The sequence below is a fragment of the Oenanthe melanoleuca genome, chromosome 1A, assembly GCF_029582105.1.
Source record: "Oenanthe melanoleuca isolate GR-GAL-2019-014 chromosome 1A, OMel1.0, whole genome shotgun sequence".
NCBI classification, from domain to species: Eukaryota; Metazoa; Chordata; class Aves; order Passeriformes; family Muscicapidae; genus Oenanthe; species Oenanthe melanoleuca.
In genome coordinates, this window is record NC_079334.1 from 48853785 (window position 1) to 48879161 (window position 25377).

Below are 25377 nucleotides of genomic sequence, written 5' to 3' on the forward strand. Positions count from 1 at the left end.
GAGGGCATCAGAAAGCAGGCAGTGGGCCCTGTCTGTTCATCTGCTAGTGAGAGGTTTTTGTTGCTTTTTTCCTTTTTCAAGGCACTGTGTCCTTGGGTACCTGTTTGCTATATATATCTGCTCTATAAAAGAAACATATTTGCTATAAATCACTATGTAAATGAAATAATGAAAAAAATCTCATTTTCATGAGGAATCATACAATGGTTCAAATTGTTTGAAATACTGAAAACATCTTTTAATTGTAGAATTCTATACAAACTTGGGTAGATACATAAATGGCCACGACAAAATGTGTTCTTATTGCCTGAAAATTTTCACAGATATACAAACATAGACGGCAAGCTTACTGACATCCAACAGGATGATAGATCTTTAAACTTGCAAAATGAATAGACATGACACTCCTAAGCAGTTTGTATGTGTTTGACTGTCCTTGAAGTTCTTCTGCTTATATACCAACCTCAATATACAAAGAATCAAGATTAAAATTTTTAAAGCACATCACATAACAATGTAAAATTAAGCACAAAAAAAGGGAAACAAATTGTAATCCTGAAAATACACTTTTTAATTTTTTTTTTTTTTTTTTTTTTTTAACCTAGGGCATTGACTCATTCCAAGGATGATTTCCTGTATAGTTGTGTTTTAAGTGAGACACACATCTTTTTTCTGCACAGGACATCAATATCAGATGGAGATACAAGAATGAATGGTAGCTAACAAAAGGGAAAGAAATGTAATCACAAGTGGAACTCAAACTCCATGCCAGTGTTTTTGCAGCCCTAAGCAAAGCTATACATAAAAATATGCTACAACCATTATTCTCAAATGTACTTGGCACTTTTCCTCTGATAATCTCACTTTCTTTTTCAATGGAGCAAATTGCATTTCTGCACCGATATCATAAGGCAAAACTATAAATGCAATTACAAGGACAAGTTACCAAAAAACCCCAAGGCAAAGATAAACCATCACCCCCAGCTCTGAATGCTTTGTGAAATAACATCATCCTTCCTCCTCATCGCTGTCTTTCATTGTAATGCCCTGCAGCCCTCCTGCATCCGTGACTGAGACGGTGGCCTCCTCCACGGTCAGCCGGCTGTGCACGCTGTCGTAGGTTTTGCTGTTCAGCGTCCCCTCCATCACGCCTTGCAACCTGAAGTCCCGGTAGGTTTTCTGTGGCAAAAGCAAAACATCCTGAATTGGACTCCAGCAAGTCTGAGTACTCTTTCACTATACTATATATATATATATACTATATTCTAGCATGCCAGTAGCACAAGTTTATTCCTCCTGCAGGTTAGGGACCTTTCACCTTGATAAAGATTGTGTGGTCTTAGTTATGGGTTTCTACACTTCTACAAACTCTAGAAGTTCTAATTTAATGGTAATTCCTTCAAGAGATTGTATTTTGTGCTACAGCATACTCTAACTGCTGATTTCTCAGTAACTTCCATTTGTTTCATGTATTCAGTATTCATTTATGCAGCCGAGAATTTTTCTAAATACCTATTGAAATGTGAATTTGCCTACAGGTAGTTCAGTTCAGTTTACAGAAAATGTAAAAGCCTGACCTTTTCCCATAATGTAAATTTTATTTATATTTCTCTTTACATTTATATGCCAAATGTGGAAAAACAATGATTATACATTATACTATAATATATACTCTAATAATGAATACAGATTATGATCTATATGACACTACATAGTGTCAGAATTTCTCAGGTGATTACCTAGTTAATTTACAATCTAAGTCTCTACATTTTGATTCACATCTACTCTTTTTTTTTTCATTTCAGAAAATTTTGTTTCCCTGGTATTCATCCTTCTTATGAACAAGCAGACATGACTTTCTTCTTTGTTTTTCCATCATGTAAGAATTATGAGTGGAATTGTTTTATTCATCAATGCTATGTTCAAGTAAGTACATGGAACAATCACCTATCTACTTTATTCTTAAATTGTAAGACATTTGAAATAATCTTTCCTGATATTACCCTTAAATGCTTAAAAAGAGTAAGTTGATCTAGGCAGTTTCTTATTTTGTGTATGCTATCACTACAAATTCTCAATGTTTTGGAACAGAATATGGGGAATAGAAAATGGAAGATAATTAAGGACTATCAGACCCATTCCTTTGCCTGAGGAAGAGACCATGTATAACCCTTAGAGAAAGAAAAGATTTGATCTTATTTCACTTCATACTTCAGAGAACTGCAAAAGACCACTCTTAAAATGGGTAACATCCAGTTGGGAGATTTTTTTTCTGCCACTATGATGATTATTTAAACCTTGTTTGAATCAGTGCAACTGAGATTTATTTGACTTTCACAGGTCAGCGTCAGAGTCAATGGATGCAGCTTATGTTTTGCTCACACACTCCTGCAAGTACCCTGCCTGGTCTTTTTCAAGTGTCACCATTGCATTCCCTTTTTATAACACTGTGCATTCAATTTGCTTTGATGCTGTTAACGGGTTCTACAGCAATTTCCTTCACTTTTACATTGTATTCTTCCCATTCTCAGACCAGCACTCTGGGGTTCAGACACTGCTCTTCTCTTGACATAGTTTTGCAGGATAATAATGTTCACTTCCAAGCTTAATTTTTCATTTCTCCCTAACTTTCTTGGTCCTTGACCCTTCTTTAGTCACATCCCTCTGCACGTGTCTCAGACATCTAATGAAACCCTTATGCCATCATAAGCTTTTAAAGAGAATAAAGGGAAAAATGTTTCTTCTTCTAGGCTTTCTTAATAATGCCACTACTCTTGTTGCATCCAAATCCAAAAGAATTATATTTCTCTTACTCATCCTGTGTCCTTCAAAAATGATCTCCTACTTATTTGGGCTTTTATTGGTGTTTTTTTTGTTGTTGTATGTTTGGGTTTTGATTATATTTTGTTTGTTTTTTAAAAAATATTTTTAAGAATTGACAGGAGCAATACAGTTTCCTAAGTTTTTCTTGTGGGATCGTTTTTGTTTGTTTGTGGTCTATTTTTTCCCTAAAGCAAACACAAAAGTGATATCATTCACTTCAGTCTGGAAGAACTGTGCCTTCCCACATCTCTCTGCAGCTGGGCTGCAGCAGGAAAAGTTTCTTATGACACTGTTATTGAACCACTGTTCTGTGTTTCCCAGCAGCCTCCTGTCTCTGAGTTCCTGTTTTACCAGTTCTATCTTCACCCACCAAAACCAAGGTCCACAAAATTTTCTGTTTTCCAGAACCAGTATGATTGATATCATCTTCTTCAATCTTTAAGATCCACAGAGGTGCCATGGAATAACACAGTTGGAATTTGCATGCAGAACAAACCAGGTATACGGGCACAGAAAGGCCAGAAGCAGCGTTCCCACCTACAGTGGGAGCCTCTTGCTTTTGAGCAAGGCTAACCAGGGTGCCAGGTGGCAGAGGGAAGGCAGGTTGGCAGTCTGCTCATTCACCTGAAATTCAGTTTTGTAAGAGTTTCCTTTAATCTCCCTAGTGATATTTCTCTTGCACAATTTAGCCTGCCCATTCTTACGTCTCATGGGACACAGGTTTTAGATCCTCTAACACCTTTCTTCTTCCTCAGAGGATAACTACCTTGGAAAGGGATTTTCTATAAGGGCATGAGTGACAGAACAAGAGGGAATGGATTCAAACTGAGAGAGTAGGTTTAGATTAGATATTTGTAAAAGTCTCTGCTGGGAGGGTGATGAGGCACTGGAACAGGTTGCCCAGATAAGTTGTGGATGCCCCATCCCTGAAAGTCTTCAAGGCCAGGCTGGATGGAGCTCTGAGCAGCCTGGTCTAGTGACAGGTGTCCCTGCCCATGGCAGAGGGGTTGGAACTATATAATATTTAAGGTTCCTTCCAACCCAAACCATTTTATGATTCTGCGATTAATTTGAGAATAGCTTTTAACAAGGAACATTCATTTTAACAACAAACAGCAAACTGCTTTTGCCATTTGGGCACACAATCAAGTGAAGAGCCAAATCCTGCTCCCACAGAAATCAGTTAAGGTCAAGAACAGCAAAGCTAAGCTTGGGTGTTTCAGGGAGCATGATGCCATCATTATTGTGACTGTTTTCTTGCATTTCTCTCTGTTCTGTTCCTTTTTGCTAGTGAATCCTGAAAGCTGCAGTTGCAATTCTGGTGAGCACAAGTTAAAATGCTTCTGACTTTACAGTCTTGCATTAACTTAATGAGAAAATATTTTTAAGAAACCAAGGCCACCACTGACAACAGGTGTTTCTTACTCCACATTTGTACAGATAACAAGAATGTCCAAAGTTAAACAAGGCAGAATTAAAAGGAAAAAAAATCTGAAATGGTTTTCTGTCTCTTGCCTAAGGGTATCAACTGAGATCTGAAAGGGAGTTAGGAGGAAAGTTTCTTTTATGGCAGGTTAACCATAATTGCCTATTGCAAGGCATGTTACACTGCTTGGAAGCATTTGACATTGGCCAATGTAAACAACTGAGAACTGAAGTGGAGGGATTGGTATTTCTATTGATACTTATCCCTTAGTATGAAAGATTAGAAAATGTTATCTAGTACATTGGATACTGTTTTCAATTAAGCCTAGTAATTACATATGCATAAAAAAGAAAATAGCTCCTTTTTTTTAGGAAAAGAGGGAAAATGGAGAAGGAATACTATTGAAATTATTTAGGTAAAACAAAAAATCAGTAACAAGATAATAATTTAGTAAGAATAATCATACAGCAAAGCTGTACAGCCAGTTGCAAAATTCCTTGGAACTATCTTAATTGTCCCCAAGTCCATAATTTATGACAAATACTAGTGCACATATAATTAACATTAAGAGGTTTAATAAGTCATTTTACTTCTGGAATTTGCTACAACTGGAGAAAAAAAAATCCCAACCTAAAACTACGTAAGTTTACAACTTCATTCCACATTTTCTAACTTTTGGATTGATCATTCATGTTATTACTTTATTACTTTTCTCTCTTTACTATGCAGTCTAATGCAAACATATTTTATTTACCTTCACTATCTTGATGAGAGTCTTCAGCTGGTAGATGTGAAGCTGAACATCTAATCTGTCAGCCAACCACATGGATATGACTTTCATGGAGTTGCTATACCATTGCTGAAAAGAAGGATAAAAAAAAAACCAACAACAAACACCACTAAATAACCCTGCAGTATTCATTTAACAGATTTGGTAATGAGAGGTAATGAAACACTTTGAAATGATCACAGATCAGCACTTGAAGTCAACAATGATATAATTTCCTGTTATGAGAATTGCATGGGTCAGTAGGAAATCAAATAACTTGACCTAAACCATTCTTTACATGAATTAGCACCTGCCATTTTATCTTTCAGTTACAACATGTTCAAGCAAAATAGTGTTATGCACTTTGTTATCTGTTAGTGAGAATGGATATTAAAGATACAATTACAGGAGAGAATTGACAGCTAAAACAGAAAGGATAGAAACAGGTAGGGTATCTTGAGAGAGAATTTACAGTAACTAGATTTTTCAATCCAAACAGGAAAACAGTACCAGAGAATAAGAAGTTTGTTTTCTTTTCTTTTCTTTTCTTTTCTTTTCTTTTCTTTTCTTTTCTTTTCTTTTCTTTTCTTTTCTTTTCTTTTCTTTTCTTTTCTTTTCTTTTCTTTTCTTTTCTTTTCTTTTCTTTTCTTTTCTTTTCTTTTCTTTTCTTTTCTTTTCTTTTCTTTTCTTTTCTTTTCTTTTCTTTTCTTATCACTTCCGTCATTAAGTAAAAAATACCAAGAACCCCTGGAAACTGTTTTTAAATATGATCAAAACACCACTCCACCCTTCCCAAAATAACCATATTAAGGTTTTGGGTTACGTTAATTACTAATTATAATTACTGACTACCTTATTTCCTTTTTATGTCTTAGGCATGGTATGTTTTCACTCAACACTTCACAAATGGATAGGTTAAGAATAAGCCCTCTGCTGTTGGTGTCTATGTTACTGTAAAAAAAATGCTCAGTTCCAAATAGCTACTGTAATAGTCCTTTCACATTAACTGGATTAGAAGAGGTTTTACTAAATATAGTTGTAGCACTTTTCTCCCCTCCTGTAAAGTCACAACCAGATGTCATTTAGTCAAATTGTAAAAAGGAAGGGATTTTTTTTCATTTTAATAGTAAGAGATTAAAAGAGTTTGTGTCATAGCTCTGTTTCTAGTCTATTCTCCCACAGGAAAGATGTTTAAATTATTTTCTGATATAATTTCCTGTGTCTTTGCAAAATGCAGATATGCAAAGAGAGGAAATCATGTGCATATTTTAAAATGCAGCATGTTAGGCAAGGTATATTTTGTGAAAGTAATTCAAAGGAAGTCTCTAACATGTCTCATTATCCACCTCCACATGAACAAATAAAATATATACTGAAAATCTGAAGACAAATTACTTGCTACGGGATGTAACAAAAGAAAGAAATAAAATTCTTCCATCAAAATGTAAGCTCTCTGTAAAAAGCATAAAAGACATACAGTAAATAACTACAAATATAATTTCCTTACAAGGAACAGTCTCATCACATTATAACTATTAGTTTTAAGATGTTCAAAGTTCATTTTTTCAAACGTGTTAAATTGTATTTTAATTATGAATCACTGAAAATATACTACTTTTACTTTTTAGAGTTTTTCTTATTAATTTACAATTTTACAGAAGTGAAAAAATGCACCACAAAAGCCACATATTTACTAAAAGTAGTTTGATTTAGTCACTAATATGTGGGACTTATTAGATATCCATAAAATACTGTTTTTTAATCACTGAATGACATTCTTATCCTATTCACATTATTTCATCCCTAACATGAATGTTGGTATTGATTTCCTTTGGAAGTACCTCCAAAATATTTTTAATGTGACAGATTTGTTACTAAGTGGTAAACTATATGACAAGTGTTGGATATATATAGATGTCTAGAAAATAAAACACAATTGTGTTTATTAATTGAACTCTATTGATCTAAATAAACATAAAAATTCCTACATAAAACATTCTACCCAAATACAATAAGATAAGATAAGATAAAGATAAGATAAGATAAGATAAGATAAGATAAGATAAGATAAGATAAGATAAGATAAGATTGTGTTATCACTCTGACTCTACTGCTTTTAATTGTGAACACAATCCTGGTAAAGAGAACTATTTTAGTAGGGGAGCTTTTTGGAAATTGATATTCTTCCAGCAATGCATCTGTTATGTATTTTGTTTGTATCAAGTAGAAAGCAGAACGGGCTCAAACTTGCTCAGACAAACAACCTACAGACAGGACTGAAAATTCTGACACTGATTTTCCCATGCAACAATACTGAACAGTGACAGATTACTGACACTAGACTGTTCCAATTTTCTGGCAAAATATTTTAAAGCCCAGCCAGAAAACTTATTTAAGATGGATGCAGTAAAACTTTGACTCTACATACCTGATATTTTTATATGCACTGAAAACAAAGCTAAGACATTGCAGGAAATTAATTTTCTGCTCAACTTTGTTTTCCTGATGCTTTGATGCATTAAACTTTCAGTACAAATGTTTAATTTGGTGATTGCAAAATGATATTACAATACTTGCTCTTCTGTCAACATACCTTATTCAGAAAAAATATTACTATTGTTTTATTAGAAAAAAAAGCATTTTTGTCACAATATTTTTAATAAAAATCACATCCAGTATATTTGTAGAATCCTCCCAGAATCACTGGTGGGTAGGATTCTTGTTAATGACTGGTCTTATAGCCATTAATTTTGAGGTCTTAGTATAGGCTGAAGCTGCATAAACTTAAATGCTGGACTTCATAACAAGAAAATAAAGATTTCCCTATAACTTCTTTTTGAGTCTGTTAAAAAAATTCCTTGCAAATTCCTCTCAAAGAACCCAAGGCCACACATTTTGACAACCATAAGCATGTTAGGGAGGTAGGGATGGATCTACTGTGAATGATGGGAATCTATTGCTAACTCCAAAACTTCAGTGATTGGATAATTGGCCTGAGATTACCCAGTTAAAACAACAGCAACAACAACAGCAACAACAACAAAAACAACAACAATCGATTTGACCAGTTTTAAGAAAAAGTAACTTTCCCATTAGTAACAATAGCAGTGAAAGGACAATGCATCTCTTGCAGATGTTCATTATATGGTACTACTGCCACATTCCTTGCTGTTGTCTATGCAAGAGTAAAGCAGTAAGTGCTTATTATATATTTTTTCTAAATCAGCAAATAACACCAGCCAGCCACTTTAACAGAAATGTTTGCCTCACTATTTCCTCCTCTCTCCTTTTTCACAGCCCATCCAGCTCCTGTAAGGGCATGCATTACTCACTTCATTTTCCTGAGATACCTCTTTCAAAGTAAAAAATAAGAGAAAAGGAAAGGCTAGGGTTGACTCTGTGAGACCCTTGTATTTATTCACACTTATTGTGCATGACTGTACACTGGTAAATCATATTAGCAGCCCGTCTCCCCATCAAGCTGCTACTTGCTTTCCAGCCCTGGGAAGGTTCAACAAATCAACAGGAGCACGGAAAACAGAACATCAGTCTAATCTAGTGTTTAAGGTGAAGTTTTCAAACCCAATCTAAGAAGATCTTTAGAGCAAGCAACAAGCTGAAGGGCTCAGAAGGTGGTATTGACAATGAAAGAGTGTTGAAATATTGAGAAGCGCAGCACTTGTGCATTTTTAATAACAAGAGGGTCAACAAGGACACAGCTCCCTCAGTGCCAATAGTTGCCACACCAGAGCTATAAACGCTCTCAGTTCATCAGATTTCTTAAACAGTTCATCAGCTTTCTTAAACACCCTAAACCCCCTCAGCAGACCTTTAGTCTTAAATTAACAAACCAAAGCAATGAAAGAGGGTGCAGCTTGAATGGCCAGCATTGATCCCCAACGGGGCTCGGCGCAGCTACAGGCACTGAAAAACTCGTTCCATTGTCAGGAGGAATTGACAAACCTCCTGGCCTAAATAGTGCAGCTCAGACGGGCTGGAGGCACGCAGCTGTAAAGGGCTCCCCTCGCCCCGCTCCCAGCGCTCACAATGCGCCAGGCATGAGCTCTTTGTCAGGCCCAGACTCTGCAATTTTCTAACAAGGATTAAAGTTGTTTCTCGGCAGGGCTAGTGAAAAGCGATTTAGCAACATACCGTGCTTTCTTCAGGCAAGTTAAAGAGAAGTAGTTAAGGAATTTCATTATTCTGCTGACCGGTGGAAACACAAAACAAATATAATAAATATTCACCATCTTTCTGGGTGCCTGAGCTATAACATCCGCAGAATGGTTCAATTAAATATAACCCTTAGTACTGAAAGCAAGCACTCCAAATTTATTTTTGAAGATTTATAAAAAGGTGCAGCTGTTTGCCACCTGGAAGGAGGCTCAATACATAGCAATACACAATGGCTTGGTCCTTCTAGGGCCGGTATCCCTAACGCCTGAGAGACAAGACCCCGTTGAGTTTCTATACCTTGGCTGCTCTTGATAAATGGGCATTGTCACAATGCTTTCTCTGCTGAGTATGGCAGGGGAACAGCTTCTCTAGGAACTGCATTTTATGCTCCTGCAGAAGCCTTTATCACACTATTGATCAGGAACTTGCTCGCTCAGACAACAACAGGATGCTTCTACTTCCTTCAGCTCTACTTGCCCTACCAGAAACAAAAAGTACACTTCTCACTAAAGACACTGTACACCAAATGCAGCATAAACTAAAATGAGAAAATAATAATAAGACAAAACATGAGCAGGTTAAAATTTAAGTGCGAAAATATCTAGTTTTTACTAAATGCTATTATGTTGCTTTAAGTTTATGATAAAGAGCACTACAAGCAGACCATGGTACTTCTAGGATATTTTAAAAAATGTTAAATAGTGAAAAAATAAGTAAGTGATATCTTAGAAATGCAAACAGCAAAAGCTTAAAAAAGGTTCTGATTTAAATTTCATCATTTATTTTCCTCTTTGCAAAATACAAATAGTCATACTGATTGCCTTTGTGGAATGTTGAAAGATAATGAGGGACACAAATGTTATTTTTAGTGTTTTTGAACATTCTCAGAGGTTTAGAAGATATAGCTGTATTTTCAAGTAAGATATAATCCACTTAAATGAGGATTTTTACCTCAGCAATGATGAGGTCATACACTCTTCTGAAAGCTGGGAAGTCTTGGTAACTGAAAGTACCTCCCAAGTCAGGGGGGGTCATCATGATGCCACCAAATTTGCATCTTTTTTTTTCCCTAGGAAATTCTATTTAAGATAAACTAAAAAGAAATTAAACTAAGCATGAGTGAAAAATCCATGGAGTTGGCCTTGTTGAAACCACAGGATTAGCAGGAAGGACAAACAAATGAAGATTTTTTTCTTATACCACAAAAAAAGAACCAAAAAAACCAAAAAACAAAACAAAACAAAAAAAAAACAACCAAAAAAATCATCAGATATTTAAAAGCCCTTGATTTGGAAAACGCCAAATGACTAAATCAATATTTTGCAAAATGCAAAAACTCCACTCCCCATTTCACTACATTTTATAGTCCATTTATTTATAGTCCATTCCTACATTTTCATTCAAGGAGTTGTCCAGAAGTCCTCCCATTTCTGTGTCACTTATTTCTGCTGTAATGCTCCTGTGCTCCCTCATGAGCTCCTCCTTTGCCCAGAGCCTCTGACACGTTCCTCTGTCACCTCACCAGTGCCTTACACCCCCAATGCTTGGCACCATTTATCCAGGCATCTTCCCAGAAACATCTCAGGCTTTCATCCACCTTTTGCTTTGCTTCCTCCTCTGGGCCTGGAATGCTAAGCACGTTTTGAACTTTGTCTTAAGAATGTGCAAAAATGTTGACAGCCTAAATTACAGGTGTATGCATCAGGAAAGGAGAGGCAGACACCACCGGCTGCTTCAACACTCATACTTCTGATACAAGATTTTGTAAGTTTAGTAATTTGAAATTACAAACTCTGAGTCTTCCCCCAACCCTGTTTTAATTTTTTCCTACTCTCGCCCCCCTCCCTCCAGCTCCCCATATTTTTTTTAAAATCCAATTATAGATTTAAGAACTTGCTTCTTGCACTCGGCCAAGGAAACAAGTTTTTCTTCCAGTGGGATGCTTCCTTTGGCTTTCTTTTGCCTTTCCTTTTATTTTGTGCCATTACTCCAACCTCCCAGGAAGCTCAGAAAGCATTTTGTTTTTCTTAAGAACAAATACTTCAGTCTCTAGTCAGTCTCTTTTCTGCCTGTTTGAAGGAAGGATTCCCACTGCCACTCCCAAAGCAATCAGGAGAAAAGGGAAAGGAGCTCAACAGAAAAAGGAACTAAAACCTTGATGCAAAGACCTTGTTCACAAACACTTACTACAGCAAACAAGTGAACAGTTGTTGGATGGGATATTTTGGTGATACAAGGAAACAAAATCAATTTTCAGAAATCAATAATGAGAAGAAAAGAAAAAAATATGGCTCGTTTTAAAACATATTAAGCATCTTTGAAACTTCTGATCAAAAAGGATATAGTTCTGAAAAATGAAAGAGCATCTAACATATGAAAAGCTTATCTTTTAGAAGGAAAGTAATTTTTTTCATATTTTTGGCTTCTAATTAGAAGATGGCTAGTTGCTATGCAACAGCTGGCAATTTACAAATAAATATAGATTTTTAACGTAAAATATACAGTACTCTTCTTCCTCTGTATTTCATATTGGTTGTTAAACAGCAATTTACAATATTTGTGCCACTTTATAATGTGTGTGATCTTAATTTTTTTCTGACATCTTCACATATGGCAGATAAGCTGGGAAACAAAGTTTGCTAAATTTGATACATATAATTTCCTTCCATATCTGGACATATGTAATGCTACTGTTCTGGTTTTAAACAGTAGGTACTAACATGATGCTCATGACTGTGAGAGACTAACAGTATAAACAGTTCCTCTGCTCCACTCTGGGTATGCACTGCATCTGTGAACAAAACTTCCATAGGTTATTCTGGTGCTAAACTCTGTGGAGCAAACACTGTCAGTCTTGCTACACTGTGTTGTGTTGCAATTTGGGTACAACCACAAACATCCTCCAAGGCACAGAACGGGGAACATCACTTGAGTGACCCTGAAATGAAAGCCAGCTTGGATCCTCAAAATAAACAAATTAACATAATGCAAAATGACCAAGTTGTTACTCATTATAACACTTGCTTCAGGCTCTAGTTTCAAAAGCCCTACAAATGTACTTAGCTGTACAAATGCTAAGCAGTCTTCCTAAGTGAATGCCTAACATTATAGAATCATAGAATGGTTTGAGTAGCAAGGGACATTAAAGATCACTCAGTTCCAATCCTCCTGCCATGGGCAGGGATGCCACCCACCAGACCAGGTTGCTCAAGGTCCTGTCCAACCTGACCTTCAACACTTTCAGGGATGGGGCATCTCCAATCTCTCTGGGCTACTTGTTCCAGTGCCTCCATCTAATCTAAGCTATTTCAGTTTAAAACCACTGTCCCTCATTGTGTTACTCCATACCCCTACAAAAAGTCCCTCTCCCTCCTTTTATACGCCGCTCTGCCTGTTAAGGTATGCACTCAAGACACCCATCTCTGCTTTAGCCCCCTCACCCAGAACTCCCTGGGGAGTTCTCACTCCCTGGAGTGAGGTATCATCAAAGGGACCACAGCACACCTCCTGTTAGCTGCATTTCTCCCTTAAAGTAAGATTATTATTCACCTCGGTACCAAAAGCAAGGTAGGCTGAAAGTGGATCAGCATCTGAGCTGTAGCTTTTACACTCACTTTAGTAGTTTTTGTCCTAGAATCTTCTAGGTAGATTCCCTGCTCCCTGTGGAGTGAGGTCAAGTAGATGTTTTTATTACAGTATTTAAACCATCCTGAGTTCTTCTGAGTGAATATTGACAGGTAGCTCATTTCTTTCCACCTCATCAATCTTGACTCGTGCATTTACTCTTTATGCTATTGCAGTGCCATGTGATGGAGCTGGATGTAGCTGTGAAGCTGGCAGGGAGATGCACACTGCTGGAGCTACTTCTCTCTTACACCACTTCAGCTGGGCACTATGCTGAGCTGCCCTAATGTGGAGCAGAGTTCCAGCCTTCCTCTTGCTTCTCTCCTTCCCTTTCTCTTTGGAGAAATGTCCTTGGACTGGGCAGGTGCCTGGTATGCTCCTTTTCAACCCAGACCCTGTTGCCTGTGAGCACTCTCAGCAATGTAAAATTTACAGCTGTGTTGGGGGGTTTTTGTGAGCAGATTTTTCTCTGCATTATTTTTAATTTTTATTCCTTGTGCTTTAAAGTGCAGTATAATGCAAAAGAAATTCAGTGCAATATAAACTAGGAAAATATATCTTGAAACATCTGAAAATTATTTAAAGAAAATAATCTCTATTTAGTTCCACAGTTCTGCACATTTAAATCATCACTAAAGCTTCAGTTTTCCATTATTAAAGAGGTGAAGAAGCTCTTTCCACTGACAAATCTGTGTCAGAGCACTCTGCAGCATCCCAGTCTATTCTGATTTGCAATATAGCAACCTCTTTCTTTTATGCTTGACTCATTATAGTAAAACTAGATTATTCTTATGGTTTCTGGCATGACTTTTCTTGTAATGTGATCAAAAGTGTGGTGGTGTGTCTATTTGTGAACACTTATGCAGAGTTTTGTTTTACTTTCCTTTTTCAACTAAGCTTGACCCAAATGAAATACAAGTATAAACATCAAACCTGCAAGTAAGGTTTGAGAAGCCACAAGGTTCTCCTGCTGTTTATACGTTGTGTGAATTACAGTACATCAAGAAATCAATATTCCCTAGATGGTGCTTGTGCCTGGCACTTCATGGTGAACAAACATTAGGTAAGACAATACAAATGGTACAATCCTTATTGATTTCCCTTGACTGTGTAGAATGTGAAAGCTGCAGCCACAGTTAACACTTACTGACAGACTCATCTAAAGTTTCAGTGCTATTTTATATTTTTATAGTTGTCCACCCTCAATTGATTCTATTAAGTTGCTAGACACATTTCAAGCCATCTAGATAAGAAGAAAAAGTGCAGTGCCTGGAATGAGATGCTGCTACTTTATGCCTAGCAGGATAAAAAGGTTAAAGGACTAAATTGTGCCTGGATGTTGGAAGGAGCTCTCTTTTATTAGATAGAATTGTTATTGTTTTTCATGAATGAGTGATGGATAGATCCATTTAACTAAGTTAATAAATGAATGAACAGTATATACCCAAAATGCATATGAGGAAACTATACTGGAAGCTCCCAATACTATAGACCCTCCCCAAACAAATAAGCAAAACCCCCTTGTAGTTCTATTTATTGAAAAAATTCCCTCAGGGTAAAAAAATCAGATGGGCTTTAAAATCTTAAGTTTGGGATTTTTTTTCTCCCCATTTTTCCTCTTATGACTCATAACATCCATTTTCCTCTTGTGACTCATAACACCCAGAGGAATTTATACATTGTTCTTTTTTTTTCTTTCCAAAAAAGTGAGCTTCTCACACAAGTCAGGGAACTTAAGGGGGAGGGCAGTGTAAGGAATTCTGAGTACCATGCTACTAGTTTTAGTGCCCTAAAATAATCTTCTATTTTCCCTTTATACCCAGAGAGCATTTTTAGCAAGATATAAGAACATTTATTTCATAGTTTATTACTCTCCTGCTGGAAAAATTTAAGTAATGTGATTGAATTGGTGTGAAAAAGGTGTCAGACATCCATTCCATGAATACTAAATGCAGACTGGATATGGGATATTTAATGTCTTGAGAAAGTAATTTTTAAATCTTTTTGGGTTGTGTGGTAAACAACAAAATGGAAATTCAGGAATTTAAAATGGCATAAAGAATGAAGATGTGTGAAAGTGTATCATATCAAAACCATATAAAATACAGCCATTGTGTTATGCCATTGTGTTTCTCTAGAGGAAACACTATCAGCTACAGTATAAAACAGCTTACAAAGTGTTGAATTCTGGCCCTGAAGCAGCAAACTCTGAAGCACATGCTTTAAGTGTTTTATGGTTGTACTGATTTCAACAGTACTGAGCTTTGCTGCTGCATATTCAGCACCCTCCAAGAGTGGGCACTCTTTTTCTCAGCATAATCCAGAAAAAAAAAAATCAAAGAAAACTTCTACACTATCTGAAATCAGATTGAGGTTACATTTGTCTGATTTCAAATGAACTATTTTTGTTTGAGATATTGCTACCATGAAAAATGAGGAGACTCCATTTGAAAACATCAGGAATAATTTAGTGAACTTTAAAAAGACTTCGAACAGTAAGTTTGCAAGGTGTTGTTCCATCTTGCAGAAGAGTTTCCTATATTTGAGCATGTCAATATAACTCACTTTTTCAGTGACACTGCCAACAGTTTACTTTAAAATTCTCTTACCAGAAAAGAAACAACTGTTTCAAAACTCAAAAAAAAAAAAAAAATCTGTTAGATCATGAGACAACGACAGAGTGGTTTTCATATCACGAGCTTTCTATTTTCCCCATAAAATAAGAGATGCAATTAAAGATGAGTTAAGACTTTGGTGAAAATCTAAAGAGCATCGGCAAATCTGAGCACTGCTCAGCTTTTCAATTGCTTTTCTACTTCTCAGTTCTTTTAAATGGTTTTCTATGGCAGGAACATTTTTCTTAATTAGTCACAGCTAATTACTGTTCTGGCATAGACAAGTAATCAGAAATGTCAGAGCTGCAAGGCTACATCTCCCTAATCCTTTGATAATAATTTAGCCTCCTGGGAGGGCCTCAAGCTGTGGTAAGTAGTGGCTGACAATAAGGCAAAATTAGGTGGGCAGCAGACCATTAGGATAGAAAAATAAAAAGCACTACCAAATCCTGCTGAGCACCATCAGGCAACTAACTACACTGCCAGATGAGGTGCCTGTTTAAGCCTGTGTTGTTAATTAGCTGATTCTACCAGACCTGCCACATATGTCCAGGTGCATCGTGCAAAGATGTGTATTTCTGGGTTTGTGCCAAAGGACAATTTTGCACTGTGATCAAATTTCAAGAATCTGAGAAAGAAGCCCACATATTTCTTGAAGATTACTCTGAGTTATCAAAGAAATAAGAAGATCAACAAGCTACAATCCATTTTTGTTGAATATTTTTTTAAGTAATTAGGCACGGTCCTCTCATGTTTCTCAGAGGTTAATACAAACACAGCTTTTGATTCAAATGTGGCCTTTAACCAAGTAGATCTTTTGTCAAATCACACACTTGCAAATAATTACATAACAACAAAAGTGAAGATTACTTATTAAAATTAGTGTGACAGGAAGTAATTTGAGAATAAGGAAAAAAAATCACAATTGACATTTTCTAGAAAAAACATAGTTGAATACTAAAAACTACAAAAATAGTGCTTTTAAAGTAGACTTAAGCAGCACAAGGAGTTGGTGCTACTGAAAACTCAATTTAGATTAAGTGTTTCTCTTAGCTGGGTAACACCATGATTTGCACATTTTTAAACACCTTTTTTTTAATAGGTCAGAAAACCTATAGAAATTAGGCAATTGAATAAAGCATTTGGCAAACAGAATGAATGGCAAACAGAAATTAGTCAGATGAGTGCTTCATATCTCCATTTAGCCATTGAGCAGAGTGCATATCATAATAACCTTTGAAGAATAATAAAGACCTCATAAAATCTCAAGTACATCCCTGCTACTAATGGAAAATAAAAATAATGGTTGGAATATGGGAACACCACTGGCATTTAATAAACATTCCAGACAAAAGGCAAGCACTTTTTCAACAGAAAAAGAATATCACATTACATCTGGACCTTTGAAATACAAAAGCAAAACCGGATATGTAAATCTGGAGTGCTTAAGCTTTTAAACTGCTCATAAAGACATTCAGGCTTTCTGCACTCCAAAGACAGTTGTATGAGCTCCCTGCCATATAAACTCTTACACAGAGTTTAAAAAAGTTGGACATCCTTTCAGTTGTATCAATGGCTGAACACTGATGCATTATAGCTGTTCTCTGAAACCATTCTTTATTTCTCAGAGCAGCAATCACTTATTTCATAAAGATTTCATTGCACATATAGTATTAATAAAACTGTAATCATACATCTGTTTACACCATAAGTTTTCCACAACAGACACAAATATAACCTGTTAGATACTGCTCTCAATGGCAAGTACACCAAGAAGGAAAATGAAGCAAAGATGTCTGGAATTTTTTTTTTTTTAAATATCCATACTTCACATGCAATTCACAGGTATAAGAAAGTGAGAATCTACCCAGGTGGCACTTAGGAACTAGGACATTACTACAGAAAATAAGTATTGCATCCATGTTTTAACAGAGTGATTTGCAAAGTTAAAAGAAATGCTTTTCCAAGAGGTTTGTCAACAAAATCCAATTTCTTTTAAAGGACATAGTTTTAAATTTACAAGTCTGATGTATATCAAAATACTCAGGAGTTCAAGATTTATGAGTCCCATCTTAAAAGTTCTAGTAGAAACGTGAATCTAAGTCAAGTCAATAGGAATAACCTGGCATGTTTGTGGACACAACACCACATTTATTAAAGTTAAGGGTAAAAGGACTATTGATTTTGAGAAGGTAGAACCAGATCCCATGGGAATTTCATAATTGAGTATTTTTAAAATCTGATAATTTTGTGATCAGATACAAAGCACTGCTTTTTGATAGACTGCATAGATGCTCTTACATCTTCCATGAAATGGATTATCTTTATAAATAAGAGAGGCATTAATAATAATTAGTAATATTCTCTATTTATTCTAGGTTTGTGTAGTTATATTCTAAATATTTAATTTTTCCATTCACCAACTTGATTTACTATATTTTCTGAAAACAAGTATTTTAAACACGATTTACAAAAAAAGCCCACCTAAAGTAATACACTGTTCTAAAACATTAACCCAGAGCTACTGCAGATGTGCAGTAGATTATGCAATAGATTACAAACGTTTCAAGTGCTCTCTAAGAAATGTGATGTTAAAAACAGATAAACACTACTCTCAACCCCCCTCGTGCCCTCAACTATAAGCTGTTACTGCATGAGAGTAGGAGATAAATGTCCTGAATCCCTGTGACAGAAGGAATTTGACAAGCTAAATTCCAGCTGATTTTAGGGAGAAGACCATGTTCCATACTGCAAAGGAAGGCAAAAATTCCTATGTCTTCGATAAACTGACCAAGTGAAAAATCTCTGTGACTTCAAACCCGGTGACTTGAGAACTTGAGTTTTGAGAACAGGAAGGCAGCACACTGACCTGGGAGAGACCAGTGCTACCAGGAGCACCTGGACATATCACCCTGCCTGCTGTCTACAGTCCTTCTGGAGGAGGTAATAAGGAAATGTACCCAGAAGCTGAGTTTTTCAGTGGAAATGAAGGAAAAAAATTTCCACCTTGGTTCTGCTGCGTGATTAGCAGATGTACCGAGGCACAAGATCTAAATGGTTTAAAAATGGTGCAGAAAAAACTACCAGCCCAGCCATTTTTCAAAGGCACTGGAGATTTGAACCTCCTTCATACTTAAGGGTTCAAATCACAAGCTTAAGTTCCATTCTCCTTATTTTCATATTTTGTCTAGCAGGGCACTGCTTTTATAGGTTTACCAAACACCACCAAAAAACACCACATTTTTTATTGTCTTCTCTCCAGTTAGAACCTTCTTAGGTAGATTAAAAATGTTACAACTCCTAACCTTAACACATTGTGACTCACTGGCAGGCATTTGTACTTGTATCAATATTATTCTTAAATTTCAATGATCTTTTTTATGTACACAACTTTGTGTGATAGACATGCTGTTCACTTGGCCACTGTTATGCTGTTAGCACACAGCAGTCCTAGACCAGTCAGAGATATCTGGACATAAATAGTCTGCAATTATACATTTTTGTGGGGTTAAAATAGTGTCTTAGGCCTAATCTTCTCTATAATTTAGATCTCTAGCACATAGAACAGTCAGGTTTTTTGTTATTCTGGATGAGGTATTTCCCTGGCTGAAGCACAGGAAAATGTACTTTTCCTCTTTCACTTGGCACATGATTACCTAGCTGATACTAATTCAATGTGTTTTAAGAGAAAAGCAACTGTAATCTACAACTCTAGTCAGTCCAATGGTTTCAAGTACATTTACATGAAAATGTGTATGTATTTTATTCTTTCTATTGAAATATAACTTGATAAATTTGAATTTATAAAGAGTACCTATGTTTTCCTAAAGCAATACTTTAAAAAAACCCTTTAAAAATAATTTGCAAAATCTTGCTCAGTCATAATGTTCTAAATCTGAGTTAATGTCAGGAAAGGCAAATTAACAGAGTGAGATGACTTTGTTTTACATTTCTGCATGCTATGAGCTCCCATATTTGTTAATGCTGTTTAAATGCTGCATCTGTTTAATCAATTATATCTCTCAGTGTGATGTTACATAGAAATGTGATACCACCATGTAGAAAGAAAAATAGAGACACTAATAGATATATGATACAAAAAATGCATATTATGTATGTATCTTTTCTTTTCTTACAGATACAAGCATTGGACACAGCAGCATACAATGCATACTACTGAGTAAAAGGGGACAGAAATGGGTTTGCAAACTCCAAGGCAAGTGCTGTATCAGAACTGGTGTCCATGTAGGAGATGCTCTCTTGTGCTGAAAAGATTGACTGCTGGAATGAAATACAGAACAGGACCGTAACCCACAGTAACCCAGCCCTGCTGAAGCCTGTCCCTGTGTTAGTGCTAAGCCAAAATCATGCCAGGAACTGTGCTGGTGACTTTATGGTGTGGAGGATCCCTTGACAGTTCCCAGGCTTGTGCCCAAGCCCTGGCCAGTGCCCCACGTTGACACAGCCTGAAACTCAGTCCCATCCCACTGCATCAAAAAAGTCAACATGGTCTCTCCAGTGAGAGTTAGACTTGGCCTTAGGCAGATAATTTTATTAATGTTCAGGAAATGACAACATAAGCAAAAATAACCCCAAAGAAAAACAAAACAAAAAATAGAAACTTGAAAATGAAACATATGCTTGCAGATTTATTGCAAAAGCAAACTGAAGCAGAAGTTGCTAATACAGTTTTAGTACTTTGTGAAGGTGCCAGCTGGATGGATGATAATTTTTCTACCCCTGCAGGGCATCAAAGCTTTTATAAAATCATTCTTTTCACACATATTAGCACTTAGCTTATTAAAACAGATGATACTTTTTTTTTCTTTTTTTTTTTTTTTTTTTGAGAAGATGTCTGGGAATGTCTGGAAATATAAAATCTGAGAGTTAGGTCTTATTTTGACCACCCAGTCAAACAAACAACAAACACTGACATGACATACCATGGCTGAGAGTCTATGTTATGGGACCTTCTGTGACTGCCACAACTGTAGTGTCACAGTAAAGGCTGTGAATTGCTGTTATGAAAACATTTGCTGTAACTTGCATAATTAAATGAAACTGCCAGCAAAGCTTTCTAAAATACTTAGGAGATGACACAAATAAATACATTTCAAAGTCTATATTACGTTCCAGAATTAGTTTTGTAATAAATTCCAGTTCACAGTGCTAGAGATGACTTATTTTCCTGTTCAAATTCCTATATAATTGTGACTGAGAAAATTGTCATGTAAACTGATCCAAGCTTACAGTTAAATAGCTTTTATTTTAAGTGTATTTTACATATGTAGTGATTTAATTTTATACAGAAGGTTCTATTTCAGCTGCCTACAGTTTCTCCTTCAGGCAATTAAGAAAAGGACATACTAGACATAAATTAGTAGTCAGAACTTGAATGAACTGAAATGTGATAATTTCCAACAAAAAGATGAGGAATTGGAGTGAATGAATGGAAGAAGGCTGCAGAAGTTATTATCACAGCTGAGGAAAATTTTTGCATGCACCTTGAGGATGAGGATTACTCTGAACTAGCAGAAGTCAGATTAGAACTTTGAAAATGAGTTTGAAAATTCAATAAATGTTAATGCAAATTCAACCAATGTCAACCTTACGAAATTAGAAGGCTTAAACTGGAAATCTATAAAATAAAATTCTAAAAGCAATTTCACAGAGGTACCAGTCAAACCCACAGATGTACCTGGCATCTGTGTATTCCTTCTGTAAACAAGCAAGCAGTGATTTGTAAAAGTTCTTAATTTAGGGAAATTTGGTCTGCAATGAAATCCACAAACCTCACCAATCCAATTCTCTCCATTAAAAAATTAAAAATCAAAAGATGGAATATAACTGGACTATTCACAGTGGAAAATTACTATCTCAAATAATAATATTCTATCAATTCTAGCACTTAAAAGTTTCACGCAGAAAATATTTAAAGACAGGCTGCCCTTGACAGCTGAAGCTTTTAGATAATGAACAAAAGAAAAAATTATCAACAGTGATGAATGTCTAACCAGCTTGCTGAACACCATCAAAGTCCAGATTATCCCTTCTGATACCAGCAAGCCCTGCAAGGCTAGTTACTTACATCAAATAACTTCTCTATGTACATTTCCTCATTGATCTTTTCTCGAAGGATATCCTGGTTTTGCCGAACAAACATAATGTAGGTGTCTGCTAGATCCATTCCTGGTTTCTGTGAAGACAAAAAGTGAGGGGAAGGAAAGACAAACCCCTCAACAACTGAGACTTACAAGAAGTTAAACATGATGAAAACAAATGTTACAATGCTCATACATGTACAAACTGTATTAACAAAATCTGCTGTGAATTCCGGGTTAGTTAACATGTTCAGGAGGTTTCACTATCAATGTAGTTCTACAGTTTTAATTTATGGATGTTCTGAGTCATAAATCTACATTGCCATATGCAGCTGAATGAAGTCTTGGCTCTGGCAACATCAATGGCAAACTTGGACATCTTCCCCTTTTTCTGATAGCCAGCCACTCCAGCCTGAGAGTGGAGATCTCAATCCTGCTATCACATTCAGAAAATACTTTAAAAAGTGTTTAGTTCCTTCTTTACTGCCTAAGATTTCTTCTAATTTACTTGCAATGCACAGCTGAATTTTGTGTTTGACGGTAGCTTCAACTGCAATTCAAGCTAAGCTCAAGCTCATCCCTGAGAGCAAATGGCATAAAAAGGCTGTTTTGAGTGTAGTCCTGCACCCTTATTGTTTTCAAACTTGCAGTCAGCCAAGAGGATGGCCAGGGGAGGAGCAAGGATTGAAATTTTTCCCTTCTTGTGCCAATATATCTGTATGAAACAGATCTGTATGAACAGCAGAGCAGGCATAATTTTTATACCACACCCCCAAACATGAGCCAGGCTAGGATATGTTGTATGTGTACAGCTGTACAGGCACAGTGGTGGCTGAAACTGCTCTCCCCTCTAGAATCCAGCTGCAATTTCTGGATCTCTGCTGTCATGAAAAGTTGTTCCACAATAACACTCCTAACAGCCTGCAACTTGCCCTTCACTGGCAGTGTATGCAGAGCTGATAAGTAGTTCACTTATTTCTAACAGAATGCACACAGGCACTTTGGGAAGTCTTCTGCAAATGCCCTCTGTGTGAGCAAGCTTGTAAAAGTATTACTTACTCCCAAACAATTGCTTATAATGTTCCTAGCATGCAAAAGAATGCTAGGTTTTATAATACTTTATATAGTAAGCCTTAACATGGGCCTTAACATTTAAAAAGGATGCAGATTTTGCTACGACTCCATACAGAATAACAAATAGTTCTAGGGAAGGAGGACAAAAGTAGTTATACCCAGCCCATGAATTCCCAAGCATAAAACATGTCTATTTCTCAGAAACTGTTATTGTCTGAAAATAGGACATGAACAACATTGTAAAATATTTAGCATATTTTAAAAGCCTATATGCATGAACATGCTCATGTAGTTAAAATATTAACATATCATTTTATATTAAGGCTTTTTTTCTAGTCTGCAAGTGAATATTCAACATTAAATTTTTCTTGTTTCTTATTATCTAGTATGTAATACTTTGCAATGTATATGAACAGGTCTGAGCACACATGGGAAGGAGAGGTGCAGCATGTCCATACTAAAACTTGTCCAGAAACTGTTGTCATCCTATTACAGAAACAGGATGACAGCATTCTTTCCTCAAAGCTGCAGTGAGTGAAACTTCCTGGCCTATGAGAGTCAGCTTTTTTTACCCTGAATCTACCACAGACATATAGAGGAATATGTTCCAAAATAAAAGGATTTTCTTTTTCATTTATATATGTGAATAAATGGCAGTTTCATTTTTTAAAAGTAACCATTCAATGTGGAATTATGTCCAGCTTTGATACTTTTAGCACACCCAAAACTCACAGTGAATAACTGAAATATCTCCTACATTTGGACTGGTCATTCTAGAGGCAATGAAAGCCCATTGCAAAAACTTACCTCATCTATATATGCTTAGAAGAAAGCATATATAGAACTCTAAAGAGGAAAGCAGGACCATTGATATTTACATCTGCATCATACACCTAAATCCTAAGCATAGAATAAAAAAATCTAAGATTTCAAAAGACAAAACATTTTCTGTTGGAAAACCAGGCTGACAGAAACCAACAGATCTTCATTAAAAAGTACCTTCACTAAAATGTGATAGAAATGCTTTTATATTAAGACAAATTATAAAGTGAAGAAGATTTAAAACAAAAAAAACTTCATATTTTACCTTAGTTTACTCATTTGTGATGGCACAAGACAATAAAATCAGTGTTGAAACCTTATGTACTTTCTAAAACCTCATACACAATTTATAGGAATTGTATTAGAGTTAACTTGGAGGAAAAATGGAAAAATATTTTGAAATCTCCAGAGATGGGGGGAAGAGATAATCTAGTAAATGAAAGGCTGATTATAGTTCTTGAAGATATACATTCAAATGTATTTATTAGTGAATCTTCCACTGAATTCTAAGACCTAGTGGTTCTGCAATTAATAGAATATTTTCTTTTACTAAGTTAAATAAAAAAATGTTTATCTTGCAGACAGTCAAAGCAAGGAAAGTAACATTTCCCATCAGCATTAACTCCCATATCTTTGAGATGTTTACCTAGTCTTGAAGCTGTGACATATGGGAATTTCACACCTAGTGAATATATTTTCATGTAGCTTGTGGCACAGGAGTGTAATCATTAAAAGAATATACACAAGTAAGAGTAACTGCAACAGCTGGTGACATTTACCAATTAGAATTACAGTTCTTTAAAACACTTTATCCTTCTTAATGTGTGCAGGATAATTATCTTTGAAATTGCTGTGGAAAAAAAAATTAATTTTCCTTTCAAACAGTGTCTGACTACAGTAGAAGGAAGTCTGGGTAAGGCAGATTATCAGTACTCTGAAAATGTCTGTTTCAAACCTCACCAAAATCATTGAAGGTTAATCATCTTTGCTCACCATGAGCACACATTAAACACTGAATGAACCAACAGTATATCCAATATTTCACTATGTCTTCACATTGCATGCATTGAAATTATTTGTTTTCTCTGAAAGAAGAAAGCTATTATAAGCATCAGAATAGCTTTAATGCTGTATATTTAATGTTTTAACTTTTCACAATAGGGATTATGTGTTATTTGGAAACCTTTGATTACACTATCCTCTATTGATGTGTTTAAAATTATTAAGCATCAAAAAAACCCCAAGTTAATACAGAATTAAACAAACAACAACTAAGAAGTTTCATGTACCTTAGAAGACAAACAAATAGAAACTGAGATATATTTTGAATAACTGTCACAGGGGGCATTTAATTGAAAAGACTAAAACATTCCAGTCTCCACATCCATACTCAATTAAAAAAAAATCTTCTCTGAATCTCTGGCAGAACATCTGCTGAAGTTAATGAGAGTTGTTTGCACATCTTTGGGAGAAAAAAATTTAACCTGGTATGTTATCCAGGTAATATAAATATAAATATATATATATATATATATATATATATATATATCTATATATCTGAAAGCTTCCCCAAGAAAAACAGTGGGGTTTTTTAATGATAGATAGAAAGTTATTATAAGTTTGTTTTATTCAGAACAGAGACAAGCTGTTTTGCCTATCTGAAAATGAAAGAGAACCAGACAAAGAGATGAATAGAGAAACTGGAAACACAAAGACATCAAATAAAATACCAGGAAATTAAGAGTTGTAAATAGGGTTACTTTGTCACTGGTTACACAAGTAACTGAATACACTGGCGAGTGAATGAGTTTAAACAAGGGTGTAGGCTTCAGCACATTCTTTTTTAGGGTTAATCACTAGTTAACCTGGCAAGATGAACATGCTGTTTGGGGAAAGAAAAATTTAAAAATCCTTGTTAATTATATACTGCAAGTGCTCTTACTTCCT

At 35.7% G+C, this 25377-nt stretch overlaps 1 protein-coding gene across 6 annotated transcripts in view; it reads right to left on the minus strand.

The window, feature by feature from the left end:
• Positions 1–219: 219 nt before the first annotated feature.
• Positions 220–25377, minus strand: part of CADPS2 (calcium dependent secretion activator 2) — a 274255-nt gene continuing 249097 nt past the window's right edge. For all 6 annotated transcript variants that reach the window (XM_056481832.1, XM_056481831.1, XM_056481828.1 and 3 more), the window contains 3 exons: positions 21522–21629; positions 5004–5108; positions 220–1179 (listed from right to left, as the gene is read on the minus strand). In XM_056481832.1, the coding sequence (XP_056337807.1) occupies positions 1009–1179; positions 5004–5108; positions 21522–21629 (384 nt within the window). In that variant the 3' untranslated portion in view covers positions 220–1008. The remainder of the gene's footprint in view (positions 1180–5003; positions 5109–21521; positions 21630–25377) is intronic.